This window comes from Perca flavescens, chromosome 16 (genome assembly GCF_004354835.1).
Source record: "Perca flavescens isolate YP-PL-M2 chromosome 16, PFLA_1.0, whole genome shotgun sequence".
Taxonomy (NCBI): domain Eukaryota; kingdom Metazoa; phylum Chordata; class Actinopteri; order Perciformes; family Percidae; genus Perca; species Perca flavescens.
The window spans coordinates 17,445,300-17,463,563 of NC_041346.1; the positions used below are offsets into that span (position 1 = coordinate 17,445,300).

An 18,264-nucleotide genomic window follows, 5' to 3' on the forward strand; every position below is an offset into this window, starting at 1 on the left:
ACAGCTACAGTCATTTTTTACTTTACTTTTAATTAAGATTTTACATAAAGAAGACACAGGATGAGCTTAAAAAGAAATTTTTTTATAGTGGTTCTAAACCTTTCTGGCTTGAGGCCATTTACAAAAAGCATCCCATATTTCATTAAAAAAAGGAGGAAAATTAGAGGAGAGTGACTAGGCAAGGTGTGATTTTAGTTTTTTTATTTGTTTTGTTTTCCTCTAGACCGGTGGGAGAGGGTTTTTGTTCTTGTTCAATTGTATTTGTCTGTGTTGTATGTTTAAAAATATAAAAACAATACAAAATGGATCTGAGAATCTGAGAATGTAAAATAAAAACAAACTGAAACAGAATATCTAATAAAAACAGAAAAAGACCTCACACTAAAATAGAAAATATATTTGACACCAGCAGAGGAGTCATGACCTCATGACTGCTGCTGCTGCTTTAGCACCACCATGAGGCAAGAAAAGAAGTAACAGCTGACTGAGGAGGTTTTTAGGCTTTGGTGGGGGTTGGGCTTGACAGAAAATGACTTAACTCCCACTGACACATAATAGCTCGACACTCGACCTGCATGGATAGAGATTGATAAAAGCCAAAACAATTTAAAGAAAAAGAAAGAAAATAGAGGTTTCTGTGTGTAAAACCTTTATTATGTGCACAGAACTGTTTGTCAGGGGTTCAGTGAAACACAAGCTGGGTGAGTGGTCCCTTCCCAACACTAAATATGCACTGGAGAGGGCGACTTCAGTTTGACCCTTAACAGTGACAAGAGGCACCACTACATTTGCACAACATTTACACCAGAGAGATGCAACCCCCACCCCCCTCCCCAATAAAACCCAATGTTAAATTTCAAGCCCAGAAGAAGAGGAACAAAACGTTTTAAAGGAATTCTTCCACTTTCATAAATCTGATGGTTATCAATGAGCAAAATGGTGGGAGGAAAAAAGTTCAACAGCCATTGTTTAAAAAATATCCAGCTGGACTACATCAATCTACCAGGTTGTGACCGGAATGTACAACAGGAGAGAAAATAAATGTAAAAGCAGTGCATAAAACCGCACATGATTCATATTTGGCAACACAAAAAAATAACAATGGAAATACTGATGCTACATACAGTTTTTGAGTAGTAAGTACAAACTTCACATAATAAGAATATTTTACCACAATTTGAAAAACAATAAAAAGTTAAGACTGTTTCCTTCAACAAAAATGTCTTTTCTTCAAATGTGTAAATGAGCTGCGAGAGTTTTTCCTTTCTCTGTGTCGGGGCGGAGTGTGGAACTGGAGACTCGATGAGGAAAAAAATAAAGTTCATCTCGGAATGTAGGGCTTGGTCTCACCAAGCTCAATGAAGCCGAATCTTTGAGAATTTGGCCATGGCTGACCGATTCCTCTCCAAAAATGACTAACGGTCCGAGGGGGGGGGGTCTTACATGGCAACCTTGGCAACCTGCTCTTCCAGCTTGGCGATTCGACGGTCTTGGAGGATGACACGGTCCCTGAGTGACTTGAACTCTCGGAGTACCTCTTCCAGTTTATCTTCCATTTTCTGGTGAAAACAGAGAGAAAGTTAGCTTTGCTGAGTTTTTTCCCCCTTTATTTGGCTCTTAAGAGCCAGCTGAAGATTGCCAGAGTTGCTTACAGAAGATTTTGTGGGTGACAACTACTGTATCTTATCTACATCTAAATTCTATCTACATTTTTCTGGCAAAATGAGCAGGGATTTTACCGGCCTCCAGCAGTTAACATTTTCCCTTGCTGTTCCACTGAATCATGACCCAAATACCCAAGTATGTGCTGATCCATAACTGTTGTGAATGGTTCCAACCATAATAATTACTGTGAATGGGAGAGTCCAAACGTCAGCAAAAATGCTGTGTGAGTTTGAAAAATGCAATGCTTTTTATTAAAGGAAACCATAATAATAATAATAATAATAAATAATAATAATAATAATAATAATAATCAGTTTTAGGAACCTAGTTATAATGACAAAAGTAATAATAAACACACCAAAAAAAAGTGGGAAATATGACATGTTTACACTCACTACTGAGGGTTGTGAAGAAGCGTGCTTCTGGACAGTTGAGATGTTTTCTGCTTTTGTGACTGGCTTGGTCTCCAGGACGTTTGTCTTAACCACTTTCAGATCCCGGCTCTTCGCGGAGACGTAGCCATCTTTGAGTGAGATGAGGATGGGGCCTCCGTTCTTCCCGGCGAACCACTCCTCCGACTCCAGGGCGGGATCGGGGCCGGCTGTGTCAGGATACAGGTCGTCCTGGAACAGATCAGACTGGGCGGGGGGAGAGGACACAGGACATGCCATAAGGAGAGTAGGACAGCAGAGGAAAGGGACATAGTCAATAAAGCTGCATTAAGAGAACCGCTTATTTATTACTTGATATAAACACAGACTTACCTTACGCGGGACTGTCATGATGATTGGTTCACATTTTCTTTCATGTAATTTGTAAAACCTACAGAGAGGATTAATATAACATGATTAATATTGTTCACAGTAAAACCGTTGACATGCAACATAAAAAACATTAATTAAATAAAATGTATTAATTAACAGACATATAATAACAGACACACAAAAGTAAGAGTAGTTATACTGTACAAATTTGTACTTAATTCTTATCAGAAAGAAATGCATTCACTAAATTACTGAAATGTACAGTACACATTGGTACGATTGACAGAATATTATTCAGCAACAATTTTGATAGTAAATTAATCGTTTTTCCTAAGCAAACATGCACAAAAAAATTGTCTGGCTTCAGCTTTTTAAAATATAGAATATTTGCTGGTTTTCATAATCTTCTGATAACAAACTGATTATCTTTGGGTTTTGAACTTTTGGTCACACAAAAGAAGACATTTTAATGTTACTAGGGCTATGGGAAATTGTATATATATATATATATATATATATATATATATATATTTTTTTTTTTTTTACTATTTTCTGACATTTTATAGACCAAACATTGAAAACTGAGAAAAATTAGATTAATGGACAAAGAAAACAATCCTTAGTTGCAGCCTTAGAAATGTCTCCCTTGCAGCAACATTTGAGTGCTTGGAGAAATTATTGCTCAATTGGTTTTGGCTCTTATTAAAAACATGTGGGTATTTTTCAGAAGAATTCTGTAATAATCAAACATTTTCAGCCTTATAATGTATGCTAGCTCCACATACTAACTAGGCAAAGGTAAAACAAATATTTATAATGACAACAATACCTTGCGATTTCACATTTGTTGACATCCAGGCCTCTTTTGGGCATGTATCCCATGCCTCTCTGGGGCTCCTTGGTGGAAAAGGTGTTGAGGTAGTGAACAAACGGTGCCTCATCAGTGATCTCAAAGTACCGAATGCTGCTGTCACCCTGAGGACACACAATCACAGCTCAAAATCAGTTTGTGAATCTAATGATTTAAAAAAAGAGAAACAAAAGAATTTGGAGCTGCTCACCTTTCCACACAGGTAGACTATGTTGGTGTCGGGGTCATAGAAGGGCAGCAGAACTCCATTACTGGAGTCCATCTCTTGAACACAAATTGGCTCATCCATGTTGTCCTGGAAACACAAAATCCAGTTTTTGTACAGCACTAAATTGTAGAAGACCCTTAAGATGCATGGCACCTATTCCTAATAATGAACAAGAAGAAATCATACATAAAAATACACAAGAAATGACTCCTGGTAAGAAGATCTGGAAAAGTGAGATCACTGTGTTAATGTTACCCTTTGAATTTAACACCCCCAACTGGAGCTAAGGTGTATTGAAAATTTGATAGGGAAAAAAATAATCCTTATTTCACATTCAGGCGGCAGAGAAACTGAAGGAAACCACTGACAATATAGGGACTTATTTCACAGGCAGGAAGTTTTACGAAGCAAGGCCCAACAAAGGTTCAACATCACTTTAAAGTGTCATATAGAAAGCAGTGTATTTGTGATGTATCAGTGTGTTCAGGATTAAATGAGATTCTCTCTGCTGACGTACAGTTTTCCACAGGGCCAGCTGGCGCTCGCTCATGCGGCTGAATCCAGTGGTGAAAATATTTCCGTCTGCTAAAAAGATCGCTCTCATTGGTCGAGCTCCCTCGTGAGCTTTGTCCTTCTCCTAAAAACAGAAACACACTTGTCATATTGGACAGCCATGTTGGTAGGTGCTTTGAGTCAACAGTTTGGTGGGTGATTCTGGGAAAGATTATTCCCCCAAATCCCTGCGGCGAGCTGCGTGTCCACTTACTGCAACAATCCTTTTTTTACGGGGGTCGATGACTCGGACCTTCTTGTCCTTGCAGGCGGTGCAGAGCAGGCTGCCATTGCGGCTCCAGCTGACACTAAAGATAACATCAGGGTGCATGTCCTCCAGGTTGATCATGGCCTCTCCCGTGCCCACATTCCAAATGACAATCTGGTTGTCACACCCTAAAATGGACAAAAACAGCACAGCCTGACTATACACACACACACACCTCCGTGTCCAAGGTTATTTTAAGCACTTTACATCACACAAAGCAACATGACAGAAGGCAGTCTGTGAGATAATTGGTCAGATTTGGAGTTCAGCTGTGCACAGTGGACAAATGGTAGACAATTACCTAAAGAGATATTTCAGTTTGAGGGCACGGGGTGTACCAAAGGCCTCAGTCGAAGGTTACCTGCACTGAGGAGAACGTTGCGTGCGGTGGGATGCCAAGACACAATGCCGACCCTCTTGGAGTGGCCTTCTAACACGACCACAGGCTGTGAAAGGGGAGTCTCCAGCCCGTTCTCAGGGATCTGCCAAACCTGAGTCCAATAAAAGTAGTACTTACTTAAAAGTACTTATAAAACTGCAACTCTGTTAAAGCACAAACATAATAAACCAGGGAAAAAAACTCAAAGATCCTTTTTAACCGCATCCTTACCATGACCGTGCAGTCCTCCGAGCCGCTAGCAATGACGAGGTCATTATGAGGACACCAGTCGATGTCCAACACTGGGCCTGTGTGACCACATACTGTAGGGTAGACCTTGTCTATACGGCCCGACTGTGAGACAGAAGACAACTTTGTTACAAAGAGTGTGAGCTGCGTCCTCCTGTAAGCTGATATCTGTCTGAGAGATATGAAAATGTCTGACTAACGGGGCTAATCCTGTAGAAGTTATATTCAGTCCTTCTATGACCATCACATTGCAACTTTATCACACATATATGCTAGGCTAAACACACAGAGCTATAATAATAATGGTGCATTTTCAAAAAGAAAATCACACTAAGAAGTCAACTAAAAGTTATTTATTTAATATCAAACAACATTTAACTCCAGTAAATTCAGCAAGTAGAAGACGTTACATGTCAACCAGTATTTCCCAAAGATTGTATGGATATGTGGTGGTTGACGGCGAGAGGAGAAGGAGGCACTGGACTTTGAGATTCAGCAGCAAATCCTCTTCACAAATTCACAAGCTAACCAACCACAGAAGATGTCTGAGTATTAGGGCTGGGCGATATGGAGAAAATCAGATATCACAATGTTCTTGACCAAATACCTCGATATCGATATTGTGGCGATATTCTAGGGTTGACAATTGGTGCTTTAACAAAATATCTTCACACTAAGATTTTAGATAAATAATCATCAGTAATGTGGACATAATGTCTAAGTGGGGAAAAAGGCAAATAATAGAACAGCTAGATCAGTCTGGTAGGTTAAGAAAAGTACATCACTTTACTGTAATGCAGCCTTTAAAACCAGTAAAAGACAACACTTATGTCTTATCACGATATTACGATATCCAAAATCTAAGACGATATCTAGTCTCATATCACAATATCGATATAATATCCATATATTGCCCAGCCCTACTGAGTATCATGATCCGGTGGGCCTTTAATGTGAGGACACAGTAAACCCATTTTACTGTTATGACCTTATCCATTGTCATGGCTGAACATCTGTCTAGCCATGTCCCAATGTTACAGCAGCTTCTCAGGGCAGGATATTATACAGGGTCATTTCAATCAATCAATTAACCCAGTGGACTAAAATAATGGCACAGCACTAGGGCTGCCACCTCTTAGTCGATTAGTCGACTAATCGGTCGTTTTGGTCTTAGTCGACTAAGATTTCTTTAGTCCATTAGTCATTTTTTATGCTTATTCATGCTTAATTACTTATTTCCAAGAAACTTCTGAGCACATTTCTGGTAAACACAAGATTTAAAGTGGTGCTTTTGCAGGATTAATTGTGGAGAAACTCAGTTTTACAGATGGTTAATTAACTACATTTATATTGAGCTTTTCTAGTCTTAACCACCTCTCAAAGCGCACAGCTCTGTCAATTAAATCAACTAATCGATTAGTCGACAAAATCCTATAAGTGGTAGTCGACTAGGAATTTCTTTAGTTGAGGACAGCCCTACACAGCACCCATCCCCTCTGTGAGTATCATGGGTTTAATGAGCAAACTGTAACAGGATACACATTGGATGCTTTTACTACCAGGCAGATTTAAACATTGATTATCTACTGGTTTTTACTATAGATATGAGCCTCAGGGGAACGGCAGGACAGGGTCACAGCAGCAGTGTGCTGAAGGTCTGCTAACCAAGACCGAGCCTATAAGATTGATTTGCTACATGCTCTGAATGCTATACTATGATACAGCATACTGCTACAAAACAACCCTTGTATCTCTGGTATACTTTACAACCACTGTGTCCTATTTTGTTCTTCAGTTGCCAGTGTCATACAGGTTTTTATTCTGACCTGACAGTTAAAGCTCCTATGTGCAGCTGAACAAAAAAAACAACCATTTCAACTCCATATTTTTTTAACACTTCATGCAAACTTGGACCTCACAGCTCTTTAGTGGACCTTCAAAAGATTTTTTTAAAACCCTTGATAGAAATGAGAAAGTGCGGCAGGGCGTCACTCACCTTTTGTAGAGGAAGTACAAGGAAGGCTCCTCCCCCACTGGCGTCTATAATGATGGCAACAAATTTGGGGTTGACGGCACAGAAGGAGCTGTCCCATGTGACCCTGGACACTCGGATGTCATCATAGCACTGGTCGTTCCTCACAGCCTGACCAAAGACATGACGGAACTTGCTCTGTCGTACAACTCGCCGCAACATATCTGTACAGAGAAATAGAAGTGCAATTTGAGTGTTTTGCCCAGAAAGGTACATACAACATAAAAATAAAATGTATAAAACGCTACAGAAAGCGGCCATTTCCCCACAGAAATTGATGCTGTAAAATCTGAAAATGAGAATCCTTCTGTCAATGTTTAAACATGCAGAGGAAACCTTGGGGTTAGTTTGGTTTACTGCCAACAGTCTGTCTGATCTGAGATTATGCTAATCAAGTTTTGTTTGTTTATGTGCATGCAAAGGAAATAAATCAGCTCTACCTACTGGCAAACATTTTAAGTTGAACTGAGACACATTTTTCTCCAGCTGTACTGTATATACCTCCTTATCTCAGTGTAATTTTCCAGACTTGTGTGAGACTGAGAAAAAAAAGTTCAGCAAAAATTGTTGAGTAATAGGCAGAAAGAATTAAGCAACTGTAAAGCACTGTCAATCACAATACTACCAGATATAAAACATTTTAAGCAAACATATGAGAAGAATTAATAATACCACAAGGTCTGCCATTAACAAGAACATTATGAAAACACAAGCAGAAAAGGTAAGGTAAATCAAGTTAAAAACTGGACATCTGGTTACATTATCCAAAAGGAAAGATACACACATTGCACAACATATAACAGTAATGCTGTGGAAATAGTTTGAAAGATAGAAGTTTACAATATGAAGATATTTTTTTTTATATTTTGTAATTCCGTCCAAGAAACTGTAAGAAAGGAAAGTGAAAATGCTTCACCTCTTGAAGTGCATTAAATAATATCCAATTAAATCTGTGTACTGTGTGTGTCAACATTTTACAATGTATGGATGTCATTTAAACTGGAGAGAACTTATGCTCAATTTACTGTAGGGCTGCACAATATATTGTTTCTTTATCATCAAAAAAAAGAGTCGAAAGACTGTGATATTGCACTAAGAGATGTTTATTAGTTAGTTGAAAGTGAGTGTCAGTAGAAAACTGCACTGTAAAATGTTACCATCATTTTTTTTTTTGTTGTTGGTGCCTTTTTTGTTCAGTTCAATTTGTTCAATTAAAGAATGTTGGAAATCATTTTATTCAACAATATGTTGTATTTTAGCAGTATACTGAAAGCAGCAGAAAGGCAGAACTGAGTACACCAATGTGTTTATTTAGCAAGTAATTTAGTTTACATGACATTTAACATTATCACATATTTTCCTTGTATCGTGCTGTATCCGATTAAAGCACACATTTTTTTAGTGGTCATTAATATTTAGGCTCCCTGATGACACCACAGAGAGTTAAATTAGCTTCAGAACTCAAATCTGCAGCTCAGCAGATTCTACTAAGAGCAAAAATCACAATCAGGCAACTTTTCTTGGTATTTAAAAAGCAAGCCACTTCCTTTCTACAGGAAATGTTTAATTAATTAGGCTAAGAATAGCATCATTTATTGTGTAACTAACAGAAAATAGAACAAACTTTAAGTAGTGTGATGAAGGAATTGGCATTTCATGTAATTGGGGCAGACATAGATCTAGGCCTAAGCTTTATTTTGGGGTTTACTGATATGGATGCAGCAAAAAGGTATGCATTTATTAAAAATGTCTGCAGTGATGTTTTTTGTTTTTTACTACGTCATCTCCCATGAACACACCACAGATGGCCTGTTGCTGCTCCATGATTCTGGAAATGATCTCCATTGTCGATCGTCATTTAATGATCACATTGTGGCTCAGTGCACCCTCAAGCATGTTCACCTCCTTCGGTTTCTTCTTCAACTCTCATTTCTGCTTCCATTGAGTAGACAATTGTTTTCACAGCAAATTCCACTTTGGAAATGGTTAGATCTGATCTGCAGCCAAAACATGAAAACCAAACATGATGGGAATTCTCCTAAAAGTTGACTTTTAGCATTGAAATTCCAAAACACTATCTTTGATATGTGAGGGAGATCTTCCATCATTTTAGTGGCATGCTTTGTATATACAATATACATGCTTTGTGTAATTATGTGGAAAACATATAGTGTCTCAGGGCGGTAATTAAGCTGCCATTCAGTAGCGACATACTGAGCAGTTATACAGGCTGCAGGATTTTTTTTTTTTCTGTCATCACACCAAACCACCTGCTTCTTCCCATTCAGTCATAGATTTTGAAAAGGGATAAGCTGAATCACTGCATTTTTGATCTGAAAAAGAAACATGTATTTTTTTCAAAATCTTCTCAGCAGCAACACTGGAGCATATTTTACAGTTTTGCAAAGAACTGAACAAAACTTGCATCAGCACGTTAAAATATCACCTCTGTTTTAAAGCACTTATTTTAAAATAGCTTTGTTGCTTAGATTTTAGAAGTGTATTTTTATGAGACCCAAATACCAATATTTTTGGAACTGAATGTCAGGTGGCAAAAAAAACATGTAAAATGGCCACTAACCAACTTCAATAAACATAACAGCCAATCGAAACTGTCCATACAGTCCAATGTGAGGACATATGACATCAATATTCTTATATGAACATCTCTTTGCATAAACAAAAAGCCACTTTCTAAAAATCTTAGTTTAGACTGTATCCTTTTCCCACAACATATTCACACAGCATACCATTACTGTACAATTCGCCAGAAAAAAAGCACTGTAACGGTTATCATCTGAGACGGATAAATGAGAGAAATGAACAGTTTCAAGTAGGGCTGCCACCTCTTAGTCGATTAGTCGACTAATCGGTCGTTTTGGTCTTAGTCGACTAAGATTTCTTTAGTCGATTAGTCATTTTTTATGCTTATTCATGCTTAATTACTCTTTTCCAAGAAACTTCTGAGCACATTTATGGTAAACACAAGATTTAAAGTGGTGCTTTTGCAGGATTAATTGTGGAGAAACTCAGTTTTACAGATGGTTAATTAACTACATTTATATTGTGCTTTTCTAATCTTAACCACCTCTCAAAGCGCACAGCTCTGTCAATTAAATCAACTAATCGATTAGTTGACACAATCGTATACGTGTTAGTCGACTAAGAATTTCTTTAGTCGAGGACAGCCCTAGTTTCAAGATGGATTACTATACATGACCCTTTTATCAAATCATCATGATTTTATCAATCAAACTTGCCCTGGATAGTTGATTCATAGCACAAAGTCACACAGAGCCATGAACAGTGATCATGTTGCTGCAGGGCTGCATAAAGCCTGGACTGCACACAGTTTGCAGACCAGAACAGCGTGTTCCCCCAGCCAAAATTAGTGCTTCATTCAAGAGCAGCTACTCTCACTTCAAATATGCATCTGACAAAATGAGATTCTTCAGCCCCTGCAGGCTTCAGTTGATGCCATTACATTACAACGTGGTGCCACCATATCACCACCCAACACAGTTGGACATTACTGAGCATCATGATGGTGGACTGCCTTGTTTTAGCAGTTACAGACTACTGCTATGATATTATTGTCCAAGAGTGTAAGCCGCATGATAATTTTTCTGATATAAATACAAATGTAGTGATCAGCTACAGTCTGGCCTCCCTGTCTGTCTGGAAAATGCGACTAAATTGGTGGACACAAGCAAACGATGCAATCACCATCACTTCAACTCAGCCTAATCTAATAATACGGGCATGTTGCATTTTTGAAGGTTTATGCTGAATATACCGAAATATTTAATGGAGGTGGAAACAGCTGCACTGAGCTAACGTTAAACAATGGTTAGCTAACGTTAGCTGATGTTACCATAAAGCTCGGTCCTTCTCCCCGTTAAAACAAGTAGCTACAAACAAATATCATCATGATCATGTGACTCAGCTGTGATTTTATTTATTTCTTGCCAGTAATTTCAAAAGCAAGTCGTTATAACGCTGTGGGATATGCAGATTAGTATTTTTGGCGAGTACTCTCCAGATGTGACTATCATCTGAGAACGAAACAAAGCATATGGTTTATTGAAACGTTTCGCCAAATAGTTTGATACGTAAAGTGAAGTTTAACGTTAATGGTGGCCACGATAATCGTGGACCGTGTTCGGCCGCACTAACGTTACCCCGGCAGCTCGGCAGCTGTGCCGGGGCTGGTCCTGTCTGAACACCGCAGACAAGGGGCAGGCAACCCGAGGAGTGTTTTTAAAAAGAAATATCACACAGGTAGCAATGTGACTTCTGGAATATGTCCATACAGAGCGGTCCTCTTAGAGTAAAATGAGTAATTTGTGTATGGCTGCTCCACTAGTCTGCCAGTGTGTTTTGCATCCGAACCGCTCATCATCAGTTAGCTAGGATAGCCACCTAGCCTAGCTGCTAACTGTTAGCTGCGGTGGACCGCCGCCAGCTGACGCAAGTGCAGATATTTCCACCCAAGGTTTTTGGCTGCTCCTATTCTCCAACCCATCCAGCGAGCTAAATGGATGCTGCACAGCCACTGCCGATAGACCGCATGTAAAATGCACAATGCAAAGACACTTTTCAGGCTTTCTTACCTCCTAAATCTATTCAAGATTTTCGAAAAGCACGGGGATAATCAATCACAACACATGAATCTTGTAGTTTAGGCGCGCCCTTATCCTGCAGGACGTTGCTCTAGTGTCCCTTGTCTCCACAAAAAAAAAGCTCAGCCGCTATATGCACTTATTCCCTCTCCTGACTGCAGATATGTGGTCCGGAGGCAGTGTTTTAAATCTAGAGCTATATCTGGATGCCAGTTAACAAATAGATTATCTCCTGTCCGCTTCTCACCTGCGGAAGACTAGCTATCGTCTACTCTCATCGTTATTAAATTAAACAGGATACGTTGACGACCGGCTACGGCACATGCGCAAATGAAAGTCAGATTTCATTTCCCAAGGCTGTGAATGGGGATGGGGCTGCAAGGAAAACTGGGTAAAAAGGTTTCTCACTACATCCCCCTCGTCTTTTGACGTAGACCTTTTGAATGAATGCATTTTGTTCAGCTATGCAAAAATGTGGATTTTCATTGCCAACAGCATCTTTTGTATCATGGTCCCTCCCCTCTCCCTCTGTCCCATCCCGTCCAATTGCACCCCACCCCAGCTTGCACTGTCCAAACACATAAAGAAAACCCCCATAGTCTGTGATGCACCCACAGGCACACATCACAAGTATTCAGTGGAATCAGCTTTTAACCAGTCCCTCTTTTTTACATGAGGGGGCCAAACATGTTTGCACTCCTTAGGGTTGATTAAATGCAGATTTTTCAAATATGTACACTTTTTCTCAAACATAATAGAACCACTTTCCTTAGATGCATATGTATGACTGAAATTTGTTTTACCCTTTGAAGGAGGACGTTAATGTAACAGCTTGTTTAAATCATTAATGAATAAATAGAAGATGTTGAATGAAAATGTATGAATGTATTTGCTTCTTTCTTTACCTGTTTATTTCTAAAAGATCAAGGAGTTTGGAGTCTATCCCACTATACAGCAGAAGGCTGGGAAGTGCCATGGACAGTTTCCAAGACTGCTTCAGGGATTATTAAGGTAGACAAACACATTAATACTCTCATTTGCACCTAGTAGTATATCCGAGTCTCCAGTTCACACTGAGCTGCATTTGGTAACACAGGGAGAACATCCAAACTGCACACACAAGGCACACAAACTGCACTCAAAACCCAGCACTGTCATTGGTGAGAGGACACACTTGGTCGAATGATTGACTAAATGACAGGAAGATGAAGTGTGGATTTATTTTTTTGTCTTCAACAATCATGTTAATGCTACTGAATCACAGTTAAGGCCATGTAAATAGTTGTTGGTATTGAATTAGCCTCCCAACCAGATGAGAAAAATAAGACTCTTATATTAAATAACAACAATTAGGTCCTGTTGTTACATTACTGGCAAAGCATAAATACATCAGCTGCAGCTAAAAGAGGCTAAAAATATCCTTAGAGCTGAAGGCAGCCATCATTATTATAAAATATTGATGAGGAGCTTTAAATCAGTAAAAAACAAAACTTCAAAATATCAAAATTTCTCTAGAAAATTTGTTCTGGTGTCAATTAATTTTTAGACTTCATCAAATTAGTTAATAGGTTTTGTATACAAACAGAGATGTGTTTTAACCCACAGCTAACAATGAATCCTTTAAAAAAAAGTTGTACTGTGAAATTGGAAGTGAAGTTTTTCACATGACAGTCTGTGGTAGGCATTTTGGAAAGTACCCTCTAATACGTGCTGTTTTGTGTATGAATGCTTTGATAAACCATTGGGTCATTGAAAAAAAGTAGCAAACTGATGTCTCCAACACTGACAGTCCAAAGTCCTTACCTTTCTTTGGAGGTGGTTGAACTTCTAGTGGTCTCTCTTTGGATTTCTTTGGGACATCAAAGGCATTCTTCATTTGGGATACTTTGACACTTGGACCCTCCTCTGCTATCCGAATCAGAGCTTTGGCCTCTTTAGGTTTGACCTGGCCCTGATGTCTCCGCATTTGATTTGTTTCTTTAATAATTTCCGCCACAGGCTTGTACGAACCTACCTCACTGTCATTTCCTGCATCCCTATCACTACTGTAGTGGTCTTTATGCCTGACATAGTTACCATGGTTGCTGTTGCTGACCTGTGTACCGACTCTTTCAGATAGGAGCTCAGGGCAGGTTTCTCTTTTCCCTGAATAAACAGGTTTTGGTCTTTGGATATCATTGTGTGAAGTGACCTCAGGTATGTGAAGAGTCTCTGTGGACTCAAAACGATTTGGGGGCTTTTTCTCAACAGCAGGAGGCAAGCTTTTAAATCTGGATCGTCTTTCCAGGAATACTCTTCTCTGTAACATGTCCAGGTTTTGCGGCTCCTCCTCAGGAGACAGTTTTGCCATACGCACACAGTAGTCAAAGTCAATCACGTCTCCGTACTGATCATCCATGTGTCCGAGCGAAAGATGTTCCCAAGGGCTTAGGTCAACTGACAGCGGCCGTACGTTGGTTGGCACCGTGTAAGTGCCCCTTTCGTCCCACAGCAAGCACATGTCCTGATTAGTCGGAGTGTTGCATGGTATATATTTGTTAAAATCAAATGTGTGTCTCCTCTTGACCCTCTCCTCAGAGCGCAGATGATCTTTGCCTCTTCTTTGCACATCAGTAGACCTTAGTTGGGCAGTTTTGAGCTTTATAAATGGGTTTTTAGGTTTTTTAGGGACAGGTGGAGGTGGACCTTTCACTTTGGGGTTTCCTTTTGGCATAGATTCATCTTTAGAATCACACGAGGCATCTGACGCCATTTGTGAATTTGCTATACTTGTACCGAGTTGTGTCGCCTTTGATGTGTCTATCTTAGGCAACAGATAAGTTACAGGTGGAGGGGTGATGACAGCAGAGAAGCCAACAAGCTCGCCCTCCCTCTTTAAGCTCGCGACCTGTATCTTTCCATCACAGCCTTCACTCCCTGACAGATAAGGACAAGGTATCAAATCGCATTGTTCCAATGTAAATGAGGCATTGTCTTGCAGTGGTGGTGATTCAGAGCTAGGGGGCTCGGCCTTTGGCCGGTGAGAGTCGGCTGCTTTGCAGAACACTTGGCTCTCCTCTTTCCTGGTACACAAACTACCTGATTTAGCCCTCTTAGAGACCGCACCAGCAAACCTGTTCTGATGGGACTGCTCCGCACCTGCTGTTTTTTGTGCAATAAATTCTGAATCATGGCTTTCCTTATAAAGATTGTCTGATTCTCTTAAAGGATCTACCTTTTCTAAGCACAGTTCCCATTTTGTCTTTATCTCTCTCTCACCACCTGTCTCCTCCTGTATAATCGACTGGCCTGCTCCATCAAGCATGTATTTCAAATCTTCGGTGCTCTCTCTTAATCTTTTCACCGAGCCACTGTTTTGTGTAATGTTAATTTTAGTAGAAACTTGCCCCTTGCTCTGGTCAGTTATTTTTTGCTTGGTCTCTGCTCTTCCTTTCCCAGTTGTCTCGGTTTGGGCAGCTCCAACATGACCAACTCCTTTTAGCTGACACCTGCTGCCTGTCACTTCAGCCAAATGTTGACCCATTTCCCTCTCAAAACAGGCTTCGGGTGAACTTTCAGCACGTGCTTCCACACAGTCAGTTGTGACTGAAAGTCTATCAGATCTTCTGCTTTTCTTCTCATTACCATTTTCTTGAGGGGCATTCCTGGAAGTCCTTTTGCCAAAAGTGATGTCCCCATCAGATGACATCCAAGTCTCATCCTTGTTGAGTACCACAAAATCCTCCTCATTAGTGGGATCGCGTGAGGTCGTTAGATTCCTGGTTTGAGTGTCAGAACTCAACTTGCTATGACCAAGTTCTGATTTCTTCCCATTTCCTTGCACCTCCATAGCTGTAGTCCCAGTGTAAGCCACAGTGGTACTCTCAGAACCACCTCTTTTGTTTGAAGTTTGTCTTTTCTCCTTAGGGTTCAGGACAGTTTTTGACTCCTCTGCAGTCCGAGTAACACTTCGGCTATCCCTGTCTCCACCTACCCACTCTCCCCTGGTGTTCAGAGGGTGCTCCTGCTGACCTAGAGGCCTGATTGGCTGCCCAGTTTGGGGGTCTGTACGTGGAGAAGGGACTGGGAGCTCCCCTGTGTGCCTAGTGGCCGGTCCGCTGACACTGATCCCACTAATCCAACCAATAGCCTGAGGGGTCGCAAAACTGCCATCGTCCTGATCTCTGCTCTCATCTTGTTGTGCCGTGTCCGACTGTTCTGTCTCTGCAGTTTGCCCCGACCAATCTGAATTATCAAGTGACTCTTCGTCTTTTTCCGACAGCTTCTCCAACTTCTGGCCCATGGTTGTTGTTCTGTCCTTGCATTAAGAAAAGAGAGAGAGAGAAGATCAAGAAGAGAGATCAATAAGATTTGGCAGATTTATAACTATGCCATGATGGCGTATTGAGGATGGATTGCCTCCCCATCCCAATGAAGTGGAATCATACAACAGGCATTGCGGTCTATTTTTAACCATCTTGAACCTTTCTCTATTTTTGTATATTCTTCTATACCGCTCACATATGCCCTCCCATGGCCTCTATCTATCTCCCCCTATTCTGTCAGAAAGGAATGCTGGGGTGGCTATAATTAAAGCTGGTCTGACTGCTGCCAGTGAGTCAGTAGGCCAAAAAGGAAACAAGACAAGTGAGATAAGAGGTCAGCGCCAGGTGACAAGGTCAAACAAAACGTTCAGAGAAAATGTCATCTAATAAATGCTGCCAAAGACATGACTTATAAATCATTTCAAATCTATTTTTAAGTCTTGAATAACACCAACGCCTTGTTTTTATATGATTTGTGAGTCTAATAACTAATTCTGTTCCCTCAGAGCCAGCACATTGTGAGACATCATGCGCTGTCAATTACTGGTTTGGAGACAAGGCGTGCTTGAGCTTCTCTTCAAACTATCTGAATGTTTATGGTTGTTTTGGTTACGGCGGTCGATGGAAAGGCCACCTGGAATACGTGATTCAAGTCACAAGTGCTTCGACTTCTGAACCAAATTGTTTTTCCCAGGCTCGATGAGAACACAGTTTAACCACCGACATGATGGATGGTGGAAGAGAGATTATTGCACATGGAAAAGAGCTCAACAGACTTTAGAGTGGCATGTGGACTATTTTTAGCTTACAAACAAACAACTGAATGTGCACAAGCGTTGTTGCATCAGGTAGGTTTTCCAGGAGCATACACTTAAGTTAATCTCAAATCAGACGAAATGCTAAGCTAACGTCCTTTATATTTGTTGGCTGAAAGGTGAGTGAGGAAAGAGAGGAGACTGAACTGCCTCACCCTGCATCTGCAATCATGCGCTCTGCTACTTACCCTATTTCAAGCCTGAGAGGCGTTGAGTGACACTTTCACATTTCTTTCAAGCCCGTCTATTTAACCAACACGCTTGTCCACAGAACGTAAATTAAACTATCCCCCATGAAGCTTGACTTCTGTTTATCTAAACATTATGGTTCTTGTTCTTTACACCAGTGATTCCCAACCCGGGATACTTGGAATGGAAAGATTGTGGAATAGCTCAATTAATTTGGACAAATTGTTGGGGGGCGGATTTGGGAACAATTGCTCTACATACATTCACAAGGATACATTCATGGGTAGAATTTGCAGAAATGGTTTTAATAAATACTAAGACGTTTTAAGTTGGTCCAAAGCGGAGTTTTGAAAGCCTCTTTGAGTCTTTTGCCTGTGTTTGACCAGAATTATACTGATGTGGCAATTTGGTGCGTCATGGCACATACTGTCCTTCACCTGCTTCCTATTATAGTTGTATTAGAGCTTTCATCTTTAACCAGCTGACATTGTTAAACTGGTTTTCTGGTATATTGTAGCTCACAACAATCCACGACAAATGCGCGTGCTTGCAGCTTTAGTGTATCTGAAGTGTTATTTTGGGATGGATATGTTATAATGGAAGCAGTGGGAGGCATCTGTGACATTGGCTTGTGAAACTCCCTCCCTCATAGCTCCTCTCTTTCCATCTCCCATTCCTGTGTCTCTCATGCACACAGTTTATAAGAGACTTGTGACTTTGAGTACACAAACTATTAGCCCGGTCTCAGAATAGGTTTCGTTTTTCCCAACAGAATACTGTGCCTTTCCCTTTAAAGCATTGAGTGTATCACATGATGTAATGTAGCTCAAATTCAAATAGGCAGTATGACAGGATGATACTCAGATACATAATCTAGTTTGACAGTAAAATGTTCACAGCATTTTGTACGGCAGAACTTGGGGTCATAAAACGATAGGTGTGCTGTTACGTTAAGGTGGCACGATGGATTTATGCAATGTAACAGCTCATAATAAGCTATTTCTGTGGAATAATAGTTCAACTACAGAAGCATTCGCTATCATCATATACAATGCAGGTATGGCACTTTTAAAGTAGAAATGTTAACCTTTGACTGGCCTTTTAACATTTAAGTTCTCCTCCTGGCCGGTTACTGTTGCATTTACCATGACAACCAATACTTATTATTCTGATTGATACTTTTGAAGTTATGTAATAAACTGCATATTTACACAGACAAAATCATCACAGATTATATGTAGGTACTTACTGAGGCTGATGTGCCCGTCGTTCTGTAGGACTTTGGTCTTTCTGGGAGATCTCCTCCTTCAGCTGTCACCTGCCCTGTGATGTCAGACTGACTTCAT

At 40.2% G+C, this 18,264-nt stretch overlaps 1 protein-coding gene across 2 annotated transcripts; it reads right to left on the reverse strand.

Moving 5' to 3' along the window:
- Positions 1-1,433: 1,433 nt before the first annotated feature.
- Positions 1,434-15,901, reverse strand: coro1cb (coronin, actin binding protein, 1Cb). 2 transcript variants are annotated; one of them, XM_028602121.1, is made up of 11 exons: positions 13,414-15,901; positions 6,953-7,152; positions 4,939-5,061; positions 4,690-4,819; positions 4,275-4,456; positions 4,026-4,145; positions 3,491-3,595; positions 3,259-3,404; positions 2,430-2,487; positions 2,061-2,303; positions 1,434-1,559 (listed from the first exon to the last, which is right to left on the reverse strand). In XM_028602121.1, exons 1-11 carry the CDS (start codon positions 15,890-15,892, stop codon positions 1,440-1,442), a joined length of 3,906 nt encoding a protein of 1,301 aa, XP_028457922.1. In that variant the 5' UTR covers positions 15,893-15,901; the 3' UTR covers positions 1,434-1,439. The 2 variants fall into 2 exon arrangements, with proteins under 2 accessions (XP_028457922.1, XP_028457923.1); XM_028602122.1 differs by lacking the exon at positions 13,414-15,901 and adding an exon at positions 11,602-11,918.
- Positions 15,902-18,264: the final 2,363 nt, after the last annotated feature.

Bases quoted from the DNA above. Each gene is read 5' to 3' on its own strand.
- coro1cb (XM_028602121.1), bottom strand. From the start codon at position 15,892: ATGGGCCAGAAGTTGGAGAAGCTGTCGGAAAAAGACGAAGAGTCACTT. The intron at 3,596-4,025 runs GTACGTCAGCAG...TTGTGTTTCCAG, and splicing joins AGCTGGCCCTGTGGAAAACT to GACAACATGGATGAGCCAAT. The intron at 3,405-3,490 runs GTGAGCAGCTCC...GTGTGTCCTCAG, and splicing joins TAGTCTACCTGTGTGGAAAG to GGTGACAGCAGCATTCGGTA.